At 39.1% G+C, this 25,052-nt stretch overlaps 1 protein-coding gene across 1 annotated transcript; it reads right to left on the minus strand.

Moving 5' to 3' along the window:
- Positions 1–1,098: 1,098 nt before the first annotated feature.
- SUPV3L1 (Suv3 like RNA helicase) lies at positions 1,099–25,052 on the minus strand. The gene is made up of 15 exons (XM_036829577.1): positions 24,717–25,052; positions 19,188–19,265; positions 18,695–18,802; positions 17,083–17,197; positions 15,758–15,926; positions 13,849–13,960; positions 11,715–11,792; positions 10,326–10,417; positions 9,163–9,343; positions 8,533–8,626; positions 7,583–7,802; positions 5,475–5,555; positions 4,943–5,119; positions 2,303–2,451; positions 1,099–1,644 (listed from the first exon to the last, which is right to left on the minus strand). The coding sequence occupies exons 1-15, from the start codon at positions 24,988–24,990 to the stop codon at positions 1,209–1,211; spliced, it is 2,364 nt and encodes a 787-aa protein (XP_036685472.1). The 5' UTR covers positions 24,991–25,052; the 3' UTR covers positions 1,099–1,208.

The following is a 25,052-nucleotide window of genomic DNA, read 5'->3' on the forward strand; positions in this document are numbered from 1 at the left end:
CAAAGGTTAGAAGAATAAAGACTGCTATCAATTAAATATCATCTGAACTCTGAACTACTGAAGAAAAAGTCAGAGAGATGACTAACTGTAAACTTGGCTATTCCTTGACCCAACTGCAACCAAATCAGTTTAATCCCTAGTCTGAAGTCAGCCTCGATTTAGCAGTTGCTCAAGAAATTAGTTTAGTTCTTCGAATGACCTAAGAGCTCAATTCACAGCCCAGAATGAACCCAAACCTTCAGGTTCATTTATAAAACACTTCCTGTATACCAAGTCCTGTGCTATATGGCATCTCATCACATTTAACCTCCCAAACAACTCTAAGTAGGTGTTATTGTCCATCTTTTTCAGATGTGGAGACCAAGCCATAGAGAGGGTAAGATTACTGAACTAACTGGTAGTGATGAGAGAAGCTAAACCAAGATCTATCCAACTCCAAAGACTATGTCCTTAAGCTCCTTTTAGCTATATCTCTAACCAAGGCTTAAAACTTTATTGGACAAGTAAAGGCCACTATGCATCCGACTGGCCTTTGGACACGGGAAGACCACTCACTCTATGTAAAATAGCCCACCAACCACTACCACTCTCTTCCCTCATTCTACTTCTTTCTAGCATTTATCTCTGAAATCACATCTATTAATTTCACATTCATTTGCCCTTCTACTATATTCCAGGCACCATAGATATGGCAGTGAATTACAGAGACAACAATATTTGCCCTCACAGAGCTGACATTATTTATTTAACTTATTCCTGTCTGTCACCATACCAAAATATAATCTCCACAAGGGCAGGAACATTATCTGTCTCATTTACTGCGTATTTCCAGCACCTAGAACAGCCTCGGGTACATGGGTACAACAGACAGCAATCTCTGTCAAAGAATTCTACCTGTGACATCCTCAGCAAAGGTATAGGAAACTGGTCAAAACAATTCACCAAACTGATTTTATTCCCATGCAGAGTTCCTTATAGTGCATTGTCTTAGTGCTATACTACCAATGGCCATTAAATAAATCTTTAAATAAATCCTCTAAGACACAAAACAAACAGCAGTTTAGTTATCCTTAACAGTTAATTTTTCTTAGCAAAAAAAAAAAAAAAGACCAGTAAAAGACAGCCACAGTACCATACCAGGCAGTAAATGCATATGAAGAAAAAAAGGATTTTAAAATAGATTTTTATTTGCAAAAATAAAAATAAAACTAATCTGAATCGGGTTCCTTCTTCTTTCTTCTTGTCCCTTTTGAGGAAGTCCCAGATTCTGTTCTTCCTTTGCCATGCTCAGTTTGTTGTGTCATCCACTCTTTTTCTAGCTGTTTCAGCATGTCTGCAGTGAGGAGGCCTTGCTGCACCAATCTGGAAGCAAGGGATTTCTCTCCTGCACCAGGGCCAAGTGGTCCAGCAGCTTTACTCCCTAAAGCTTTGTTGCCGTGATTCCTTCTAGTTTGGCTCTTTACTGTTCCTGACAAACGGGATTGGCTTTCTGCTGATGAGTTCTGCAAATTCAGCAGTTTATGTGCCTCTGAAATTTTAATCAGTTTGGTGATGTTATGTACACCATCTTGGATAATGCCATCTAATTGTTTCTGGAGATCTCGAACAAGGCTGGCATCTGGAAACATATCTATAAACCGGTAGCTGGAAAAAAAGACATATTACATTATAGGAACAGCTCTTACCGCAGTCGCTGGACTAATCTCAATGAAGTAACTACATCTTGACACTGACTCATTCCAAATATTCTGTTTTTGCAAAACTGTGTCCAGTGCCTTTGCTCAACCTTTATTTCGGCCAACACACCTAAGGAAGATGTTGTTATGAGAGTCGGTCATTGCTCATATCTTAAATGATTCCAATATGCTCCCCTAGTGGGACATGCCCCTCCTTTGATAACCACTGATCTACAGCAGTACCTCTCAAATCACAATGTATACATGAGTAACCTCAGGATCCTGTTACAATGCAGAATTTGATTAAGCCTTGGGTGGGTCTGATATTCTCTATTTTTAACAAGCTCCCAGTTGATAACAAGGCTTTTGGTCCAGGGATCACCATTTGCGTAACAAGGATCTAGGGGACTTTCTCACCTACCTATCGTAACTAGAATCGTAAGAACTCCTTAAGTCATTTTTGGAATAGGTATAAACCAGGCTCAACTGCCTTAATGGACAATAAACATAAAATAGAGCACCCTGCAAATATGTCCCTAATTTGAAAGTGCAAAAGACCATCATAAAACCTTTGATTCGCCCTATTACTTAAAAAATGAGAGCACATACAGGAAAAAAATTGATACCTTAGCCACAGGTAAAGATCCAAGACATCATGGACAGCTTCAAGATCCATGAGGTCTTTAATATTCTTAGGTGGAAGTAACGGCCATTTAATATATCGTTGTAACCATGAGAAGGTCAGGGGCTCATTCCTGCTATACTGCCTGGCAAACTGAGAGAAACAGAAGAAACGAATTTGGTAAAACAATCAGAATTCACTTCAGTCTGTGACCAGAAAAAAAAAAACAAACAAACAGCACAACAAAATGTTAACTGTGGCTATATCTCAATAGGCAGGCTGGTTTCTCTCCTTCTTTATACTTTTCTGTATTTTAGAGAACATTTAATATCTTATAAAGGTATTTTTTTTTAAAAAAGGGATGATTTCCTTCTTTCTTCCAAAACCAGGGCAACAATATGTACATGAACTAGCTTTCCAGGGACTGTCTATTAACTTTTATGAACAATTAATGTTCTAAGTTTCAGGCAGACAGTACCCGAAGACCCTCATTCCTTCATGCAATAGTCCTATAGCTTCAAATATGAGCTTGTATTTTTTAATATCCTCATTATAAAGAAACTCTTTGAGGTGGCTTTGTGCAAGGTTGGTCATGAGTCAATCAAACTAGTAAAGAGACTGCCTCTTTACTAGTTATATAGTTTTGGCCAAGTCACCACTGTGCTTCAGCTTCCTCATTACCATAACACCACCATACCTCCTTCTTGAACCACAAGACACTCTTGGAGGATATGCCGCCTCCCAGACAATGCTACGCATTATTATGCATCACAATATACTATAGGAGATAGAAATAAAACTATGCAAGAACTATCAAGCAGAAGTTTAAAATCTTTAGCTTCAAGGATAAGGTGATTTCAAATGGTTCATTTCCTAATTAGGGAAAATTATCTCTAAATACTTAACCTAAGCAAGGTCAATACTTTAGAGAGGCAGGGCAGTTTTCAAATAATTGTGGTTAAATAATGTTACAATTTTATTAATTTCAGTCTGGTGCATTCTGCTAAGTTTAATAAATGCCAAGTAGGACAGCCATGAAGAATGTAAATGTGACCATGCTAACTTACTAATAAGCAGGACATGCCAAAAAGTTATCTTATAAAGGCAGTGGCTTTAATATTTTTGGCCACAAACAACTAATGGAAGCCCAATATGTAAAAGAGCTAAGCACGGAGCTGCTCAGAGACGGGGAGGGAGAGAGGCCCATGCAGGAGCCATGGAACACAGTTTCAAAACAACTTCCTAAGGGGCATCAGAGACCATCAGTGGGATTGAGCTCCTTTCTACTTCAGTAATAAGATCAAGATCAAGAGAAAAGAAATATCTCTAGATTTCACATTTTAATCTGTAAACACAACACGTAACAACTATTGACCTGCACTGTTCCAGACTCCTTACTCCTTAGTAATATGCTTCCGCTTTATTAGGGTAGCTGCTTGAAGAATGGTGTAAATGGGGTCAGGGCCATGGGCTCCAGCTCCATCCAGGCCAGTTTTTTAAGTTTAAGGCTTTGTTCCATAAACTTCAACCTTATGCTAGTTAGCTCTCTCACAAATGCCAGCTCTAAGAAACATAGAGCTGGTGATAGCTGGACACAGTAAATAGCTGGACACGGAACACCTCTGAGACACATTAAGGAAAAAAGAAAAAGGCAAGCTACAGACTAATTCATTGTAACATTTATGGGAAAGCACACCCACCCAACAAAAACTAGAATTTCTACTCATACAGGTATGTAGGCAAACGTAACGGAAAAGGTCTGCAAGGACACACAAAGCTGATAATAGTAGTTATGCCAGAGGACTGAGACTGAAGGTGGTAGCCCAATTTAACCTTCTCTAATGTTTTAATTTTGCTCACACAAAAAAAGTACTTATGTATTATTTATGTAACTTTAAAGTAATTTAAAACATAAGCTTATAAATAGATTTGATACGAACAGAGCTAGTATGCAGAAAGCTCACATCTATTAAGAAGATGGCAGTGAAACTACAACGATGAATCAGGAAAAGATTCGAAGAGGAGACCTCTGGGTTTAGTGGGGAGGGTGCTCCAAGCAGAAGCAAGAGGGAGAGCAAGGGCCCAGAGATGTGAGAGGACACGGCAGGAGACTGGAAGTTCAGCTTCTACTGCCTTTGCCTAGTCCCCCCGTTTGGGTGAATCTTGTGCTCAGAAGTTAGAGATTTGTATCCCTACCCAAATGAGTTAAAAGAAAAGAGGCTGGAACCTTGGCACCAAATTCACACAAGACAGCCATCCCTGGCCCAATGCCTGATAGTTAAGAAAACTGAATACTACTGCCACTACTGACCCCAAAGCCACCTCCCTTCCAAAACATATTACGCAACACCAATAAGGAAAAAGTATATCATCAGGCAAAGACCCCTTTCCTCGAAAAAACTGTTTAATTATTTGTTTTATCTTCTTCAAAAAGGCTACCATATAAGCCCAAATACAAAGCAAGACTTCTCCTTCCCCCAAAATATTATCTGTAAGGAAAAAGAGCCATTTTTATTTAAGTTCGTACACAGTATCTCATATTAAAGGGTACTCTCTTATTTCTTTATTTTGAATAACAAACTATTGTTTGGGGAAAATGCATCAACCTGAAACAACTCAAAATATCACAGAGATAAAGGCTTACCTGTAACAGTGAAGAACAGACAAAAGGCTGCTTCTTGTTGATAGGGGCTGTGCAGAAAACATACCTCACTCGTAGACTTAATGGAATATGCTGGATCAACTCTGCAGAAAATTTAAAATCATCCATATTGCAGACAAAATACTGCCCATCAACTTGTGAAAAGTCTACAAAAATATCCTGGGGGAAAAAATATATTAAATTACTGGACTACCTAGCTGGGCATGAATAAAGTACTCAAGTCTATAAATGACAATCGCTTTAATCCATTAACAGACTTCCAGAAAGGCCTGCTTAATTCACTGCCTCCTCAAGCTAACAGACTTCCCCCATAGCCTTCCCGACCTGAAATACTCAGAAAATTCCTCAGGACAAAAGTCCCAAAAGATTTGGAGAGAAAGTTTCCGCTTTCAAGATAAACTTCATAAACAGCAACTTCACAAAAACAGACTATCCATTCATGTCCACAAGGTTAACCAGTAACTGTCTGACATACTGACCTTTTTAGAAAAGCGATGTAAGAGTTTCTACTTACAATGAGGTTAGAAAGCGTTGTGTCAGGGAGATGGTAGGCAAACATTTCAATCTGTTCAGCAGTTGGATGAAGACCAGCTGCCTTTAGTAAAGAAAAAACAACCATAAGCTTATTTTTTTTTAAGGATACGTTTTCTTAAGTTATTTCAAGATAAGTCCTATATTCAGGTTAAGCTATTACCAAATGAGTTAAGGGACAAGAATTTGAGTAAAACAGAGAAAAGCATCATACTTTGCCATTTATTACCAACTGGGAAAGCTGACGAGATGATTTAGTAAAACTAACCAAGTATACCCATTGAGTAATTAATCTTTTGCTTATATTTTAGTTATATTTCTAAAATCTGTGATGACCTGACAGAGTACCAGAAATAGTTTCCGGGGTCCCAATTCTCTCCACTGAACAAAAACGAAAAAGGAAAACCCAATCACTTTAACCAGGGCAATAAAACTGACATACATACATAAAAGAGAAAATGTCTAAATTGGAGGTCAGCTATCTCTTTACCTGTATATTTACAATGTTAAGAACTGCCCACAATAAGTATAAGCAAGAAAATAAGAGAGAAAAGGAATGGGAAAAAGAAAGAGGAAAGGAGGAGAGAGAGATGAGTCATGGGAGGGAGGAAGACGATGAACACAAGAAAGGAGCTACACAGGAGGGAGATGGAGGAGATTCATTATCAGCCGCACTCTTTTTTTTTTTTTTTAATTTATTTATTTATTTATTTTTGGCTGGGTTGGATCTTTGTTGCTGCCCGTGGGCTTTCTCTAGTTGTGGCGAGCGGGGGCTACTGTTCGTTGCGGTGCGCAGGTTTCTACTCATTGCAGTGGCTTCTCTTGTTGCGGAGCACAGGCTCTAGGCGTGCAGGCTTCAGTAGTTGTGGCTCGTGGGCTCAGTAGTTGTGGCTCGCGGGCTCAGTAGTTGTGGCTCGCAGGCTCTAGAGTGCAGGCTCAGTAGTTGTGGCGCACGGGCTTAATTGCTCCGCGGCATGTGGGATCTTCCCGGACCAGGGCTTGAACCCGTGTCCCCTGCATTGGCAGGCGGATTCTTAACCACTGCGCCACCAGGGAAGCCCTCAGCTGCACTCTTAACAAAAGCTACAGAAATGATTTCAACCACAGCTTTCCTCCAGGAACTTTTCCTTGCATTCTCTCATTTATATACCCTTTTACGTGGGGTCACTAAAATCAGATGAGCCTTAATTAGTGAATTTTCCAGGCAAACTTTAATTTGTTAACAGTTTGTTTAAAACATGTACACTTCTGCCTCATTAACTACACTAAGCAAAATTTAACCCTGTCCTTACTGGTTTGAAGTTGTATAGCTTAATGCTATTTTTGCCCCACACACAAAGGTTTCTTCTACTTCCAAGCTTCTCACAATTTTCAGTCTGCTGACATAGCTGTGTGCCCACCTGAAGCAACCGTGCCCCTATCCCCACCCACTGCTAGATTATAGGAAGAACTAAAGGAATAACAGGTTTACTAAACTTGTTGTATTATGGCTACATTTGTAAAATCTGAATCTTTCACTTGCATACCATTCTCTAACCAAGGGGTCTCTATTAGGCCTCTCAAAAGCAATAAAGCAGGGTTTTCTCTTCTTTATTTTTTTATTTACTTTTTTTATTTTTGGCTGCGTTGGTTCCTTGTTGCTGTGCACGAGCTTTCTCCAGTTGCAGCGAGCGGGGGCTACTCTTTGCTGTGGTGCGCGGGCTTCTCGTTGTGGTGGCTTCTCTTGCTGCGGAGCATGGGCTCTAGGCACGTAGGCTTTGGTAGCTGCGGCACGCAGGCTCAATAGTTGTGGCTCGCGGGCTCTAGAGCGCAGGCTCAGTAATTGTGGTGCACGGGCTTAGTTGCTCCGCGGCATGTGGGATCTTCCCGGACCAAGGCTCGAACCCGTGTCCCCTGCATTGGCAGGCGGATTCTTAACCACTGCACCACCAGGGAAGCCCAAAGCAGGGTTTTCTTGACATGATTTTCATGGCATAAAATTTTCTTTTGCTTATTTGTTTTCAGGTGTCTGAGGCAAAAGTCTGGAAAGTAAGTGAAGGAAGGAATGACTGTCCTCCACAGAGAAGTAGCAATTACTATGTTACACCTTACCTTTATAGGCTCCACAGGCCTATTCAAAATTTCCTTTAATAAACTGAGGTCTTCTCGATTCATTGTTGTAACCTCTCCTTCTTTAAATTTTGAACTGAATCTACCAGCTCTGCCAGCAATCTGCAAGGCTTGAGAGGTGGTGATTGGTTCTATTTCTTTCTCTCCCTTTTCATTGATACTGGGCTTCATAAGGGAGTAAAAAATAATTCTTCTTATGCTCCTGAAACAGAAATACAAATGATCTCACAGACTGCTGTCTGAAAAACCGTCCATCATTTGATTCATTACAGAAATGCTCACTCTAATTCTAGTTTAGGCCTACTTGCAATATTGCCCACTGTTTACAAAGTAAGGTTTGTTGGTAATTCTTTTTCTTCCCTTTAGATAGCATTTTTTAACAACTGTGTACACTTACTAAAAATCATCATCAAATTATACATTTAGAACGGGTGAACCGTATAATATGTAAATTATACCTCAGTAAGGCTCTAGAAAATAACTTTTTTACAAATAAACCACATAAACCCTTCTTAGGCTACTTTTAAACATTGACTGCTGTTAATGGCTTTGAATAGTTCTTTCATGCATAAAGGTACAGTTGCATTCATTCCCCGGAGAGGAATATTCAGGCTCATATTGCTAACCCCTAAAAATAGTGGCTGGCCCTGCACGCCCAACAGGCACACACCCTTGTCGACTGAGACACTGAAAATAAAGTGAGGTAATGCAATAGGTTAGCAGTGGTAGGAAGCAGCACCCAAAAGTCCAAGTGTTATGTGATATTTTCATTTTATTCCCTCAACAGGTGTGAGCGAGATAAATCTCAGATCTATACTATAATATCCATTCTCCTAAACCAAAGTGTCTGGTCATTCTAATGCCAATTGTAAGTTTTTTAATTTCCATCTAACCCACTGAATATCCATGATTATTAAAAACAGATTACTTACAAATTAAGTCCCATGCCAACTGCATCTGTAGCAACCAGGATTTTGCATGCATCATCAGGATCATTAAACTTTCTTGCTTGAGCAAGTTTGGTCCCTAAAATAGGAACAGTTTATGTTAAATCAGTAGTCTCAAACTTTTACTACATCACACTAAATATATCTTGGAAACCCTTACCTCCTACTCTCCATTTTTATGGATAAAACTCTTATTGTTTCAAACTTATTTCTTTACATTCTCAAGGAGCCACTTACCCTTTATTTCCATTCCACTAAGTATACCCACAAAGAGCAACACAATCCTCTTATCATTTCTGAGGACACTTATCAATAGATTTCTGGTAATATTTTAAGAATATTACCAAGTTCATATTTTAGTGACATTTCTGTAAGAAAATCATCAGCTCAACATTTAAAAATACAGTCTAATAATAGCAAGTAACAAGAGCTATAATTAAAATACTTCTATCACCACAAAGGTGACTAGAGAAATATTTATTTTATATGACCTATAACAAATTACACACCAAGCAACTTAATTCATATCTTTTACTGTGTTTTCTAGACATATCTCAACATAAATGGCAAAAACAAGAGATTTCATATCTTGTCATGATGAAAGCCAATAATTACCAGGTGGGAGACTGCCATATATAACAGCTGATTCCAATCCCCGAATTTCAATCTGTCGACTCACAGAATAAATATCATTCTTGCTAAAACAGACAATGCAGTCCCCAGGCCGAAGGTTGTCTAAAGATTCTAATGCGTGATCCAGCACAAAAATGGGGGTAAGCCTCTTATAGGTTCGAACCTACAATAAACGATATGATATTGTAAAATAACATACCTAACTCAGCTTCTTCTAATATTGTGAAAAACTCACAATCAAGAGTAGCTAGAAACTGGTAAGTTCCAACTTTTTCAAGAGAAAATACAGAAAAACATTTATTTTGATATTATAAATGTTACCATCCATTCTCACTGGTATTACTAAATTAACAAAATGTTACAGAGGATTTCATAAATTTTCAAAGCACTTCCATATATATTTGATTTTTATGGCAACGTGGTAATTTCAGAAGGGTTATTAACTATTATTTCCCTTTTATGAAAGAATAAAATAGAGTCTAATAAAAGATCAGGTCTGATGAGGATTTTTCCAGTTCTAGCCTTCTGTGATTTGCCTAAAAACACAAAGTGAATAACAGCAAAGCCAAGACTAGAACCCAGAATTTCTTCCACTATATTCCACTCTCTCTCCCTGAAAGCTGAGCACAAAACTAAAGTAATGGACCAATTTAAAAATATTTCTTCATTTTATTACAGAAGTCTGGTAAAGAAAACAAAAAGTAGGATTAAATGGAAATGAGTTGCTTCCTACTCTAGGAATTTGAAAAAGGGTATAAACTATCTCTACCAATCAGATATATATCAAAGTCCCCAATATCTGACATCTGAGACTTTGAAAATCACAAACTTTTGCTGGAGACTCCAACTTCCAACATTCCTGATTTATTTAATTCTAAAGAGTTCTGTTTAAACTCCAAAAGGTTTTGTCAAGAAAAGATAAGGAATCTCCTTATACTTTTGGAGACTTAGGGTGTGACAGCCACGCAGTCAGAACTTTAGTTCATGAGGGTCAACCAACTATGTATGATCTAGTCAACTATGAGGAAATGAAGCTAATCTTTCAAGTTCTGATTTTGCCACCATCTGGGGCCTATGAAGCCACTGCCTGGGTACTCTGGGCTATGTGCTATGCCACCTTGAGAACAAAGTGTATAATCTAGTACCTCCACATCTTCCCCAGTTGTGTACATAAGCTCGGTAACCAGGTCAATAGCAGCAGATTCTCCACACAAATGGATTTCTTCAGCACAGAGTCCTGTTAAATGCAAAATTGGCATTCTTTAAAATTTTAAAGATATAAAATTAAATATGCAATACTTTACATACCAAAAATACTTTAAGTTTGCTTACCTATTGCTTTACAACTTTACCAAGTGTTTTCATATTATCTCTATGATTCTAACCTCAAAACAAAACCTTCTAGTAGGCAAAAATTATCACCACTTTTATAAATCTTGGGGTTTTTAAATTGCTTTGGCCAAGGTTTTGAGTCTACTAGAGGATGAAGCCAGCCTGAACTAGAACCTGCATTTTGATGGTTAATACTGAACATTAGTCCTATACTTTTCTTTTTCAAATTAGGCTCCATGGAATCACGGAGGTGCCTCAGAGGCTGGGGGGCTGGTGGGTAGAAGAAACTCCAAGCTCCTTACCTCTGAGCATATCCACTTTCATCTATTTTATATTACAGGCTTTAGTGTATAGTCTTTGTTTACACAAAGAGTTCCTATGCTTTAAAATTTGAAAACACTTGCCCTACAACATGCTGATCAAAAATTCACTCCGATATCAAGCAGGAGAAATGTTCATTCATGTCTATGGACCTCACTTGCAGGAGCCTATCCTAAAGAAGTAATAAAATGAATAAAAAGTTACGCCTACAAAGATTTTTACTGCATCATTAATCATAGGGAAAAATGTTCGACTCTTTGGGACAAATTACAACTGGTATCCCACATCCACAGGTTTCGCATCTGCAGATTCAACCAACCGCGGATTGAACGTATTCAATCCGCGTCTGGTTGAATTCATGGATGCAGAAGCCATCCAACTGTAAGGGATTTGAGCATCTGCAGATTTTGGTATCTGTGGGGGTCCAGGAACCAACATCCCACAAATACCAAAGGACGACTGTGTAGTACAGTTCTTCAATGGAGAACATGCAACGTTAATATGTGGTATGAAAAAGAAGTCTATGAAACAACAGAACTGAAAAAAAAAGCAAGATAAAAATTATATATTCACAAAACACCATATACATGAGAAAAAAGACTATCATGAAACACCAAAATGTTAATAGTGGTTGTGTAAATATGGCAAGATTTGAACACTTTAATTAAGTGATTATGCTAATTTTATCATAGAAAAAATGGACTTCCCATTATTAGAACAATATTTAGAAAATTAAAGCTCACACTTAGCTGACATTTTTGTTTGATTTGTGTCAAAAGAGAATCTAGCTGCTCTATTTGGCAATGTCAAGCAGATAAATGCAGATAAATCCCAGTGCAGATGTCACAAAGCACAGGTTTTATAGCAATAAGACCACCAACCTAGTAGTGCTCTGGTCCAGGCCCATCCTCTGGCTGGATCTTTAATCATTTGAATTTCATCAATCACGGCCACTTCATCTTGAAATAAAAAGTTATCATGAGCAAGACAATCTACTTCAATAGTATTATAAACAAATCACAATACCAAAATTCAAGCTTTCAATACCACCATAATCATCATCATTACTTATTAGGTGCTTCGTTTCTGGCAGGCTTGTTCTAAGTGCTTTACAACTCATTTAATCCTCACAACAAATCCATTAGGTAAGTATCATTATTACTTACATTTCCTTTTTAAAAATTTTTAATCTCATCTTTTTTTTTTTTTTTTTAAATTAAAAAAAAATTGTCTTTGGCCACGCCGTGCAGCTTGCGGGATCCTAGTTCCCCAACCAGGGATTGAACCCACGCCGTCGTCGGCAGTGAAAGCGAGGACTCCTAACCACTGGACCACCAGGAAATTCCCCTACATTTACATTTTACAGAAGAATAAACTGAGACCCAGAGAAGTTAAGTCACTGGCCCTAGTGTAAGGTTTAAAACCGTGAAATTCAAACCCAGACCATCTCTACTGCACTGCCTCCCAAACTGAACAGGTTCAATTGTCCTATTTTCTGCAATCTCAGAGGCAGCCTGGAGAATATGCCTAATAAGAACACATCCACACAGCAGTTGAAGTAGCTCCTGGGACCAAGGAGTAGATAACCCTGCAGTAAAATGAAGCGCCTCAGGAATCCAGACGGGTGTCAGGAGGAGAACCGGAGAAGAACGTGTAATTCCCTGAGCTCCAGCTCTGCTCCTTCTTAGGGGTTTTAAAGCTTATTATTATGGTAAAATAAATAGTGGCTCATTTTATTTTCTAATGCCAAAATGCTTCCAACCATATTATTTTATTCTTTTTAAGTCATATAAATTATATTTTAGTTTGCTTCCCAAAATACCAAGGATTTGCAAGGAGCATATTTTAAAAAAAGGAAAAATTTAATATGCCCACAATGACATTTAACAAACAAAAGAAAGCTAATTTTATACTGAAAAACCATCAGATTAAAAATTACTAGCATATCTGAGCGTATACAAACAGGATTAGAAAAGAGGGGGCAGAAGAAGGAATTTTGATTTATATGTGCTATTTTAATTTTTACAATGTATTACTTTTAGAATAAATGGATTTTTTTGAAAACTATCCATTTACTCAGAAAGTTAAGATTATTAAAATGAAAAAAGCAAGCTACCAAATAGTACATAATATATAATCCCTATTTTATTTAATATACACACCCACAATGCACACGTAAGTATATGCATACACAATACAAACACGATCTAGAAAATATACACCACAGGGTTAACACTTGTTGATTCTGGATGGGTGGAATTGGGAAATATTTTTTTTCCTTCTCTTTGCATTTATTTTTATGTTTTCTATAATGAAGAAATGATTGCCTACATAATAAGGAAAAAAGTTAATTTTCATTTAAAATACTTTCAAAACTACAGTACTTAAATAGAAGTTCTCTGTGGTACTATATGTAATAGTGAAAAACTTTAAACAACCTAAATATTCTTTAATAGAGGAATGAATAATTTTAGTCATAATATGGAATACTACATAACAATTTAAATGAATAAATGTGATATATATTCATGATACATATATATGTAAACAAGACTAGATCTAAAAACGTGTAAAATAAAAAGCAAGTTGTGGAATAATAATGCAATATGATAATCATGTAAATGTTTTAAAACACACAATCCACAGTATTGATAGGCAATACATAACAGTGATACCAAAAAAAAAAAAAAAAAGGGAAAGGTATATACAAAATATTTGATAGCAATTGGATCAAAAGAGGGGAGAGGAATTGAACTGGGGAGTGATACAAAGGAAAATTCATACTTATTGACATTTCAGTTCTTTTAAGAGAAAAAGGGAAAGAAATTCAAAAGCAAACATAAGAGAATGTTTGGCATTTTTAAGTAGTGGTAAGTCCTGGGTATTTGCTGTACTATTCTTTTCTTTGTCTCAATTTAAAATTTGTTTCACAATAAAAAACACATTCCACATGTTCATCTGAATTTTAAAATAAAAAAATACTAAACCATAGTTTTTAAAATGGTATATACATACAAGGAGTTGTAACACTGCACATCTCAACAGTACAAGCAACGTGGGCAGCCTGTTTCCCATCTGGCTCTACTGTCACACGTTCTTCACCTGTTACCAAGTCACATGGCACACCCTAAGATGACAAAAAGAAAACTGGAATTATTTCCACCTTGAAAACAATAGCAAAAAGAAGTTTTGGATGTTTAATAGAGTATTCTCTCCATTACGTCAAATTTATTTGTCTAATAGTTGAAACAAAATATTCCCAATCCTGTAAAAAAAATTTTAATAAGAAAATAAAAGCCACTCTCTTATATAACCTAAGTAAACTTGGAAACATCTCAAATCAGCTAAATTCTCAGGTAACAAAAGCATGAGAAATTGCAGCAGTTTCACTTTTTACCTTTGTACTATTTCAATAGTTTCTGTACCATTTTAGTTTATTAAAATGAAATTGTTTCTACGTTCAAGAAGAATATTATAAATAAAATTTAAGAATATAAAGACCTCCTAATATATTTCTTTGAGAAGGACCAACATCAATGCTATGGTGTATCTGAGTTACCAACCACCCCGGTCCACTCAGGACTGAGGGGTTCCCCAGGATGAAGAACATTTGGTGCTAAATCAGGGAGAGTCCAGGCAAACTGGAACAGCTGGTCTCCACAGTGGCCTGAAACTAATGAGGAAACATCAGACATATCCAAACTGAGGGACAATTTACAACACAACTGACCTGTAGTCTTTCAAAATGTAAAGGTTATGAAAGACAAAGAAAGACTGAGGAATTGTCCCAGATTAATGGAAACTAGAGACATGACAATAAAACACAGGGGGAGACCCTGAACAGAATGCTGGGATCAGGGCGAGGGTGGGGTGGGTGCGGACGGGGAAATGGAGTGGTGGCAGTGTTATAGTACAATTGGCAAAATTTGAATATGGACTGTGGATTAAATAATGGTATTCTATCGATATTAAATGTCCTACTTTAAATGAATATCCTGAGGCTATGTAGAAGAAAGTCTTTGTTCTGTGGAAATACTTTAAGTATTTATGAATAAGGAGGCATTATGTATGCAAATTACACAAATTATTCAGAACATAATAAAAGAGAATGCAAATCACCTACCAAAACGGGTTAATCTTTCATTATAAAGTCATAATAAAATAATGAACTAAAATGTGGCCCCTTTACTGAAATGATGCCTCAGACCACAGGGCATTCAGTCCTTTTCTCAGTCTTTATTGTTAGTTCTAGTTGACAGCATCAAAGGTCTAATCTTAAAAAAAGGTAAATTGAATACAACAGAGTAGGTGGGTAACTCTGAGGAGACAAAGAAGGGGTTCAGAGGGCATTTCCTCTATATCAATATTTTCTTTTTCTTTTTTTTGGCTGTGCCACATGGCTTACAGGATCTTAGTTCCCCGACCAGGGACTGAACCCGGGCCCTCTGCAGTGAAAGCACCGAGTCCTAACCACTGGACTGCCAGGGAATTCCCCAATAATATTTTATTTCTTAAAAAAAGTTAAAAAAAAAAAAAAGTATGGCAAAATATTAGAATCTGATGGGAGCTGGGTAGTGGACTCAGGTTATCTAAATGTTATTCCCTGCATTTCTCTGTATATGTGAAATATTCTGTAATATTGTATTTCACTCATTCTAATACACACGTTTTTTCACATTTTAGTATCTCTGAAACCAGGATACCTCTTAACAATGGATGGCATGTCAGAATTCAGTCGGCAGCATCATCTTCTTTCTCAGCTTTACATAAAATAACAGTACATCTTACACTTGATGGCTTGTTAGATGCAATGCAATATGGCACTTTTTGTTAACAGTAAATTACTACATCCCCCTCTACCCCCTTCACTCTACTCTCCCCCAAATTAACAAGAAAAAGAGAGAATATTTGGTAATATACTAACAGCAGCATTACTCTTTTCGAAGATCTCATGTGCCAGTAATTTTAAAGGGCCACAATATACTCCAGATTTTGCTGACAAGTATTTCTGGATTGCATGGTAAGTCTTTCCACTGTTTGTGGGACCTGAATGGAATATTATCTTCCGCTGTAAGGCTCTGGCTTCTGGGTACCTAAAACATGAGTAGGTAAACAGCTTAATTCCATTAACCTCAAAATCCTGGCAAAGGTATTAAATGAAAAAAATTCCAAGGAAACATCCTCTTAACATTCATAAAATAGCATCTTTGAAAAATTAAATGATGAGTTTCATATCCACACTAAAATGACTGCTTTCCAAGAATAGCATTTACTAACTAGGGGACAAAAAAATCCAAATGCAAATTAATTTATTGGATATTCTTGCCACTGTACAAATCCCCTTCCCCAAGAGTTACCTAAAATAAGTTTAAACTGCTAACAGCTCCAGAGATTTGTCCACGTTATTTCCACAGCTCTACATATGCCCTATAAATAAATATTCCTAGGCTTCTGAATTTCAGCATATACAATAAAATGACTGAGTCTTCCGCTTCTGGCCATGAGCACTTGCCCTCTCACCATAAACAAGTACAAAACTGGACAAAATATATACAGCAGCTGCCTGGGGACACGGACAGGAGGCAGTGCAGGACTACAAGCCCCAAAAGAAAGGAACACCTGAGATGAGCCCTGCTGTGCCCCGGTAGGGCACAAGGAGGTGGAACCCAAGCAAGGTAAAATAGTCCCACTGAGCTGAGCAGTAGAGATCAAGTTCAAAGCTGCTGAAGCAGCTGGAATTTGAAGGCCAGAGTGTGAAAGAGAAAAAAGGGCGCAATAGAGGGGGTGCCTTGAAGCCTGTGTGGGAGTTCCTTGGGTCCTTGGCCAAGGGCTGGGCTGAGCATGTGCAGGGCCTAACAGAGGACAGCTTGCTAAGAGTCTGAGTGGAAAGTCTCAAAGAGGTGGCAAAGTGCTAGGAGATGCTGGAGTTCCAGCCACAGTGGTGGTGGGGAGAGCTCATTAATAGCGTATTCAGCTGAGACACCAGAAAGGCCACACCTGAATTGTAAGGATGACACCCTAAAGGGCTACTCTAGATCTGCCCTAATAAAACCTTAAACCAAACCTGATTAGGATTCAAGGGGAGATACCAGTTAACTGCCTGCCAAAACTGCCCACTTTTCTAGAGAAAACAAAACAATCTAGACAACTTATGATTTATCATCCAGCATACAATAAAAATCTATAATGATCACTAATTTCCCAAGATTAGAAACTGAAAATTTCAAATCCACAAATAAAGAAACTAACCAGTTAGGCGGTATTCTTAGGTCACTGATTTTACGTAGATCATCCTTACATTCCAACACAGGAAATATCTGTTTTGCATGTCTCAAGAAAAATGGAAATAAATCATCCACGTGAGCTGGAAAATAAAACATTGCATTAATATGTGCAATCTAAGTGTTACCCATAACTGAACTGAATGAGAACTTTACTCTTAGTGAGCTAAATTAAGGGGACATCGCCAGAATAAACAGAAAAACCCTAAAACAAGGAACTCCATCCTTTCCTGAGATCCTGCTTTGTCTTACATTTTCCTCCTTACTTCACTTATATTTTCCAGGAAAACAGAAAATTGGCTTTCAACAACCATGTTCCACTTCTTCTATGCAAACAGGTAAAGATCAGCATTGATGAAAGTTAAGTTAAAAACAAAGAACCGGGCTTCCCTAGTGGCGCAGTGGTTGAGAATCTGCCTGCCAATGCAGGGGACACGGGTTCGAGCCCTGGTCTGGGAAGATCCCACATGCCTCGGAGTGGCTGGGCCCGTGAGCCACAACTACTGAGCCTGCGCGTCTGGAGCCTGTGCCCCGCAACGGGAGGGGCCGCGATAGTGGAAGGCCCGCGCACCGCGATGAAGAGCGGTCCCCGCACCGCGATGAAGAGTGGCCCCCACTTGCCGCAACTAGAGAAAGCCCTCGCACGAACCGAAGACCCAACACAGCCAAAAATAAATAAATAAATAAATAAAGTAGCTATAAAATTTAAAAAAAAGTTATGTTCTTTCTAAAAAAAAAAAAAAAAAAACAAAGAACCTGGGGGAATTCCCTGGCAGTCCAGTGGTTAGGACTCGGCACCTCATTGCGAGGGGGCCCGGGTTCGATCCCCGGTTGGGGAACTAGGATCCGCAAGTGGCATGGTACGGCCAAAACAAACAAACAACAAAAAACAAAGGACCTGGGAATATACATGAGAGAGAAGGCCTGTGGTTACTGAAGAGAAATACAGGTGCAAGTATTTTTTAAACTACAGAGACCACTAAGAGACAAAACATGAAAGTGAACTGACTCCTCAGCAAGAAGTCTCCACACCTTAGTGGCTCTGATGAGGGTGGGGCTGTGTCCAATTCTGCTTTGTGTCCAGGTTCTACCTCAGTGCCTGGCCCAGGGCAAAAGTCTAACAGTCAAATACATAAAAATATAACCAAAGCCAAACTGCCTATGGGAACAAAATAATGATGTTCCTACATTTTTTTCTTTTATAGCAAGAGCTTTGTCCTAATATGAGGGAGAAACAAGCCAGTGGCAGAAACAGATGGAATCTGTTATGTATTAATTCTGTCTTGTGTGAGAGTTTATTTCACTGTAGCCTATATTACTACATAGTGAAGAGCAGATAATGACAGATCAAGACCCCAGTCTTCCTCCAGCCTATGACATACGGGTGATTTAATAACCAGTTCAGGGACCCACTATAAAAGCAAAAGGACCTAGAAGGCCTCCTATGAAAGCACTGAATTATTTACAGAGGATATTAACAGGGCTTATTCTAAAGCAAATAAGCCCTAACTAGAGAAATAAACATAGGAAGAAACAGAAAGTATGCTCAACAGGATTTTAAAAAGTCTCTAAACACTTGCCTGCACTGAAGCAAATATCATTCAAAATAATGTGAATGTCCACATCCAGGGAATGAGACTGCATAATATAATTTCTAAAGCTTATGAAAGCTTGGTGGAAGAGACGAGCTGTGGGAAACACAAAATCAAAATAGGTAGGATTTAGTTTTCATTTAATTTCTCATTTTAAAAAATACATATACACATCACACCTAACTCCTCAAAGTGTCTTTTTGTTTTCTTGTAGTACAGCTGGCTTGTTATGATCTGGGCTAAAACTGATATTCTAGTAGAGCATGAAGGAAAGCTGAACACACAGCTCCCCTGCCGTGTGTCTGGCTCCCCAGGTGCATCCTGCCGAGCTCCTGCCTGGAGAGAAGCAAAAGTCAGGGACATTCTCTAGATTACAACTATGTATTAATACGTATGTCCAGGCCACACTAGGTCCCACACAATAATGACAAAGCTGTAATCTAAGCAGTAATGTCTCTAATGGAAATCTTATTAGCCTTACCATCGAGTCCATAATCAGCACTCAGTTTCTGAATTTCTTTTCTCTTGTAAAACTTATCTAAGATCTTCTTTACTTCATCTGGAAGAAAGATATAAAAATTTAACATATGTTTAACATTTGTTTTCCAGATAGAGCAATGCCCAAAGAGCAAAAGAAACCTGAAGTCGTAACACTCAAGGCAGCAGTCTACTGTGTGTTGCAAGAACTTGAAGGTTTTAGTTGATCACAAACTCTTTGTAGTTTAATAGTGTCTAGAAAAAGTATAAAGTCAAACAATGCAATATTCCTGTAATACTGCAGAAGACTAAGCAAGGTGCTACAGGATTAGCATCACCCCTAGCCTCCAACAGACCACTTTTAGATAACCATGTTCTGTTTTGTTTACTTACAACCATTCTGAACATCAAATAGTGAGCAGCTAAAGGTATCTAGAAAGATAACCAATACTGTGAGGGCCAGATCATTATGCTTTCATGTGAATGACTAAAGGAGCCAGGGATGATCTTTAGCTTGAAGATGATTTTAGGGAGAACAGATTATACATATTTTGTTCTAGATGGCATAACTAAAGTCAGTGGGAAGTGAAGGAAACAGATTTCAGTGTAATTTATACAAGAACTTCCTAATAATTAGAACAGGGAAAAGGGGTTGCCTCACAAAAGTGCCAGCTCCTTGTCACTGAAAGTACTCAAGCAAGGCTTAGATGACTGTATTTCAAGGGTGACAGCAGAGAAATTACTGTGCTACAGTGGAGGTTGAATTAGATACCTGCTGAAGTAACATGCCACTATGAGGCCCTAATTTTACAGGTGAAAATACTTTAATCAAGCTGAGATTGTATTAACAGTGCACACGTTAAAACACTACTGCATTATTCTGTAGAGATAAACATTTTACTAATCCAGCCATACACTCTACATTTCTGGGAAGGCAGGCTAAAACTGATACAGTCTTTGCTCATGAAACACAGAATGGCCAGGTGGCCTGCATTTTCATCCAACCACAACACACACACAACACTCACTGAAGAAATTAAGCCTTAATAAAGCATCTCACTATCAAAACTTTGTTTTACAGAATGAGGGAATTTCAAAGTCGCTGGTTTAGCCATTAGGTTTTCCCACAACTAAATGTAAGATGCATACAAATACATCTACTATCACAGGCAGCTATCCTGATATTTCTGGGTCTCTGTTACTTTGTACCCAGTAGTTGCAACAGTTTCTTTACAATAGTGGAAAAATCAGTGACAAAAAAGGCACATGCAATTGCTTGGGGAAATTCTGCTGACCTATAAACTCAATACAAACTGAAGACATCACATTTATTAGAATTAATCCATTTTCTGTAACTAATACTCCAGTGTTATGCAAGAATTATGATACTTCACTCAATTTAAAATGCTTCAGTAATATGAACTTTCTCATGCTAAGTGAAAGAAACTAGTCAGGAAGGCCCACGTACTGTATACTATTTATATGAAAGGTCCAAACAGAAAGAGAATGTGGATTAGTGGTTGCCACGGGCTGGGCAGAGGGGACTGGGGGCTACGGGAATGGGGAGTCACTGTTTCTGGGTATGGGATTTCTTTTGGGGGTGATGAAAATGTTCTAAAATTACATTATGGTGATAGTTTCACAACCCTGCAAATACACCATTTAATTACACTTTAAATGGATAAACTTTATGATATGTAAATCATATTGTACAGCTGTTTTAAAAAATGAATACTACCCACATACTAAAAGTGAAGTTTCTCTGTATCAATACTTTCTTTTATCTAAAATTTAAAAGATAACTGCAAAAACATTAACACAATGGAAATAGCACTGAAGAAAACTTAATCTACTACAGAAGTATATGGAAACATAGTTTTGTTTTTCATAAAAATTAAGCTTTAACTGTCTCATTGTTCTTTTTAAAATTTATTTATTTATTTATTTATGGCTGCATTGGGTCTTCATTGCTGCGCACGGGCTTTCTCTAGTTGTGGCTAGCGGGGGCTACTCTTCGTTGCGGTGCGCAGGCTTCTCACTGTGGTGGCTTCTCTTGTTGCAGAGCATGGGCTCTAGGTGCGCAGGCTTCAGGAGTTGTGGCACACGGGCTCAGCAGTTGTAGCTCGCGGGCTCTAGAGCACAGGCTCAGTAGTCATGGCACACGGGCTTAGCTGCTCCGCAGCATGTGGGATCTTTCCAGACCAGGGCTCGAACCCGTGTCCCCTGCATTGGCAGGCAGGTTCTTAACCACTGCACCACCAGGAAAGTCCCTGTCTCATTGTTCTTAACAGAATGACCTGATTTGGGGATCACAGTTATTTCTCATTGAAATTAACGGTGATTAAAGGAGACTCTCTAGATTTCAGCCACAGTAGAAATGACTCAGTACTACAACTTTTAACCAGTTAATAGCTTTCTTCCAGCTTCCTACAATGGGAGTTTGGGATTTAATAACAGGTTCTCTTCTAAAATGTAAATGTACCTCACATGAGTCTTTACACAGAAATGATCCACTTTACTCACTCCACGTACATCTCGATGAAGAACAAAGTAGCTACTACTAATGGTTGGGACTGCTTAAACCTTATGATTTACCCATTTTGTTAAAACGTTTTAATTCGCTGTTCCACTGTACTTATCAGTAATTAACTAGAAGCCCATTTCTTAATACATCAAAGTTCTATGATCACTTGAGGGTTGGAGAAGCAGGTGGAAAGGTACAAAACTCAACCTCTTCAAAACAGAATTGGAAACGCCAAAGTCACAGTGGAAACACAGGTGGAGAGAAGTGATCAGAATATATCAGAACATCTCTAGGATCCAAAAAGGAAAGGGAGAATCAATCCTGAAGAGACTGTACCAAAGACCACCTAGTAGTGGCATTTAGTTTCCACCCCTTTAATATTACAACTAGTATTACCACTCTTGTTGAATATGAAGAAGTACTGAAATACTGTTCTAGTAGTGGCTGAACTCATGATGAACCTTTTGTATCATCACAAAGGGAATTATAAAAACTAGTACTAGATTTACTGAAACTGCCCCTATTGCAGCAGACAGCTGCATTAGGCCAAATGCCTCCGACCCTTCTGCATCTCTCTCAGGTGATGGCTGTGAGAGAGGACTATTCCCTACACCCTCAAATGTTATCTGTACCTGATACACCTACATCAAATTACAATGACTTCGTTAGGCTTCTGTTCTTTCTTAAGGTTCCCCTTGTAATCAACAGCATGATTCTCATCCAGGAAGCTAGCTGTGCTCTGGTCAGAAAAGTGTCGCCTAATACCCTATGCAGAAACTGTCTCCATAATCTTGACCCCCTTAGCATTACACCGTAATTCTGTACTTCATACTCTGACTCCAGTTCACTTCACTAATATGGAGCTGAGTGGCTTCAACCCTACGAATCCAAGTTCCAATCTGCATCTACCCATCTACCACTACTAGCATCTATGAGGAAACTACCACAACCTGTCTCAATTAATCTGATACCTTCCCTATGAGTCACAACTGCTAATAAAATTCACCATGAATATTATTTGTTGTTGTCACATCCTGTAAACATACCAGTGATCAATCAAAAATTAGAAAGAGATCATGTGAGGTGCATCAATCACCCATGGTCAGCCAGGGCTCACCTAGCTTACCTCAGTGCCTGGGTGCTACCTTCCTCCTTCACTGTTCCACTTGAGATCACCCAAAACTTCCAGCTTAGTCAGCTGTCCAAGAAAGGGGAGGGCCACTCTGCCATCAAAGGTAGCTGCACTTCATTGTTAGAACTTCCAAACACTTAAAAATTTGTAACAGTGCCCAAAAGATTTCAAAACACTAATCTGGTGGGACCAGCTGATCATGAGTAAAAATACATCCAAGGAATTTTACACCAGCTATTTTACACCCTAAAGAAAGAGAGGCTTAGAACCTTTATTTATACGATAACCCAAAAATACGTATTTTGTTAAATCCTCACATCAACCTATGCTATATAGTTGCGATAGATTATTTGGGCTCCTAGGGGAATAGTTTTCCCAGTTTCCACACATCACAGATTCTACTGCAGGGTAACTCCATTTTTCAAATAGCAAATGTTTACAAGTGATACTAGTTTACATTTGTTCACCCCTTTACACTTTTCAAAGTGCTTTGCCCAACACGTTATCATGACTTTCACAATCCAGAGATGTAAGCAAAGAAAATATTATTCTCATTTTACCATTTGGGAAATGGAGAAAAGGTAAGTAAACTGTAAATTGGGCCAGTCACTTAAGTGCTGTAATGACTATCACAAATATGCACCATCTTTCTACTTGTAGTCAATCGTGTTCACATGGCTAAATGTGTTACAATCAACCAGAAAAAAATACATATATACATATAATATATATACATATACTTATATACATATATGTATGTGTTACAATCAACCAGAAAAAATATATATATTATATATATGTTTACATAATATATAAATATTATGTATGTGCTACTGTGTGACTAGATAAATATCTGTCAGTGGTAAAGACTGTCTACTTCATAAGAGTTACTGTAAAGATTAAATGGGTCACTTGCTTAAAACAGTACCTATCTCTAGCAAACACTGAGTATTAGCCATTGTTATTCTTAGAAAAAGAAGAAGAAAATGGAATTACAGAGGTATTCTAGGCAGAGGGAGTATCATGTGTAAAAGCCCTGGAGCACAGTGCACATTTCATCAGTTTGACTGAAACAAAGAGAGTGGCGCGCAACAATGCTTCTCCAACAGGTACCCACGCCAGATCAGGCAGGGATTGAAGACCCTTTTAAACTGGGAACAATGGAAAAACATTAAACAATGTTTTGCAGGGGAGCAATAGGATTAGATCTTGCCACTTGCTGATGCTAAGCTATTCCTTTCCCTCTGGAGCCCCGGATGACCAGGGAACCTACCACCTTTGGTGAGCACACCCTGATCATGTTCTACCTTGTAGTACAGTTGGTCATCCATAGGTCCTTCCTCCCCACGAGACTGTAAGTTTCTGGAGCAGAAGAGATCTGGATGTGAGTCTGGTTCCTCATGGCAACCACCATACAGCCTAACACAGTGTCTGGTTTGCGTAGGTACCCAGTCAATGACAAAAACTCCTGAAAGAAATCTTCCTCTGGCTTTTCAATGCCTCACTCCCTTGTCCCTTCTCGGAGCAATAGTTCTGGGTAGCGGGGGAGGAGAAAGAGTACGCTAGAAATCAGTCGTCCACCTAACGACTCAAAAAAGGTGAATCGTCCCATCACAAGAGGGCTTAAACCATTCACAGGACAACAGTGAAAGAGAGAAGGCCATTTCTGGGGCAGCACATCAAAGGATCAATCAGACACAGTCCCAAGCCGTGAGGGGCTCACACGCCAATAAGGGAGGCAGACACTGACAGGCACGATGACAACGCTCGAGGGGACCTCGGGTCTCCAGGGGAAGGGCGGGGGGGGGGGCGGGGGTAAGCTTCTTCGCGGGCCCTGCAACACCACCCGCGCCGCCCTCGCCAGCTCCTGCACTCACTCTTGTCCAGAGGGCGGGTTAGCTCGGCCCCGACATCGCCGTCCGCGCTGCGGCCCTGCGGTTTCACAGTCAGCGGCACGAACAAGGACGTGTTCGGAGCTTTGGAGCCTCCTGAGGCAGAAGAAGAGGCGCAGGCAACGGCAGGAACGCGCCCCAGAGTCCCAGGAAAGGGCCCAGTGTGGGCGCGAAGGGCAGAGCAGACGGCTGCCCGGGGGCCAGGCTGGCGCCCCGGGGGAAGCCGAGCCCACAGCAGGGCACACCGGGGGAAGGACATTGAGACCGCAGGCTCGAGAGGAGGCTGGCTGGAGCAGCCTGCGGACACGGCGGCGGACAGTG

The sequence above is a fragment of the Balaenoptera musculus genome, chromosome 16 (genome assembly GCF_009873245.2).
Source record: "Balaenoptera musculus isolate JJ_BM4_2016_0621 chromosome 16, mBalMus1.pri.v3, whole genome shotgun sequence".
In the NCBI taxonomy this organism is placed as follows: Eukaryota; Metazoa; Chordata; class Mammalia; order Artiodactyla; family Balaenopteridae; genus Balaenoptera; species Balaenoptera musculus.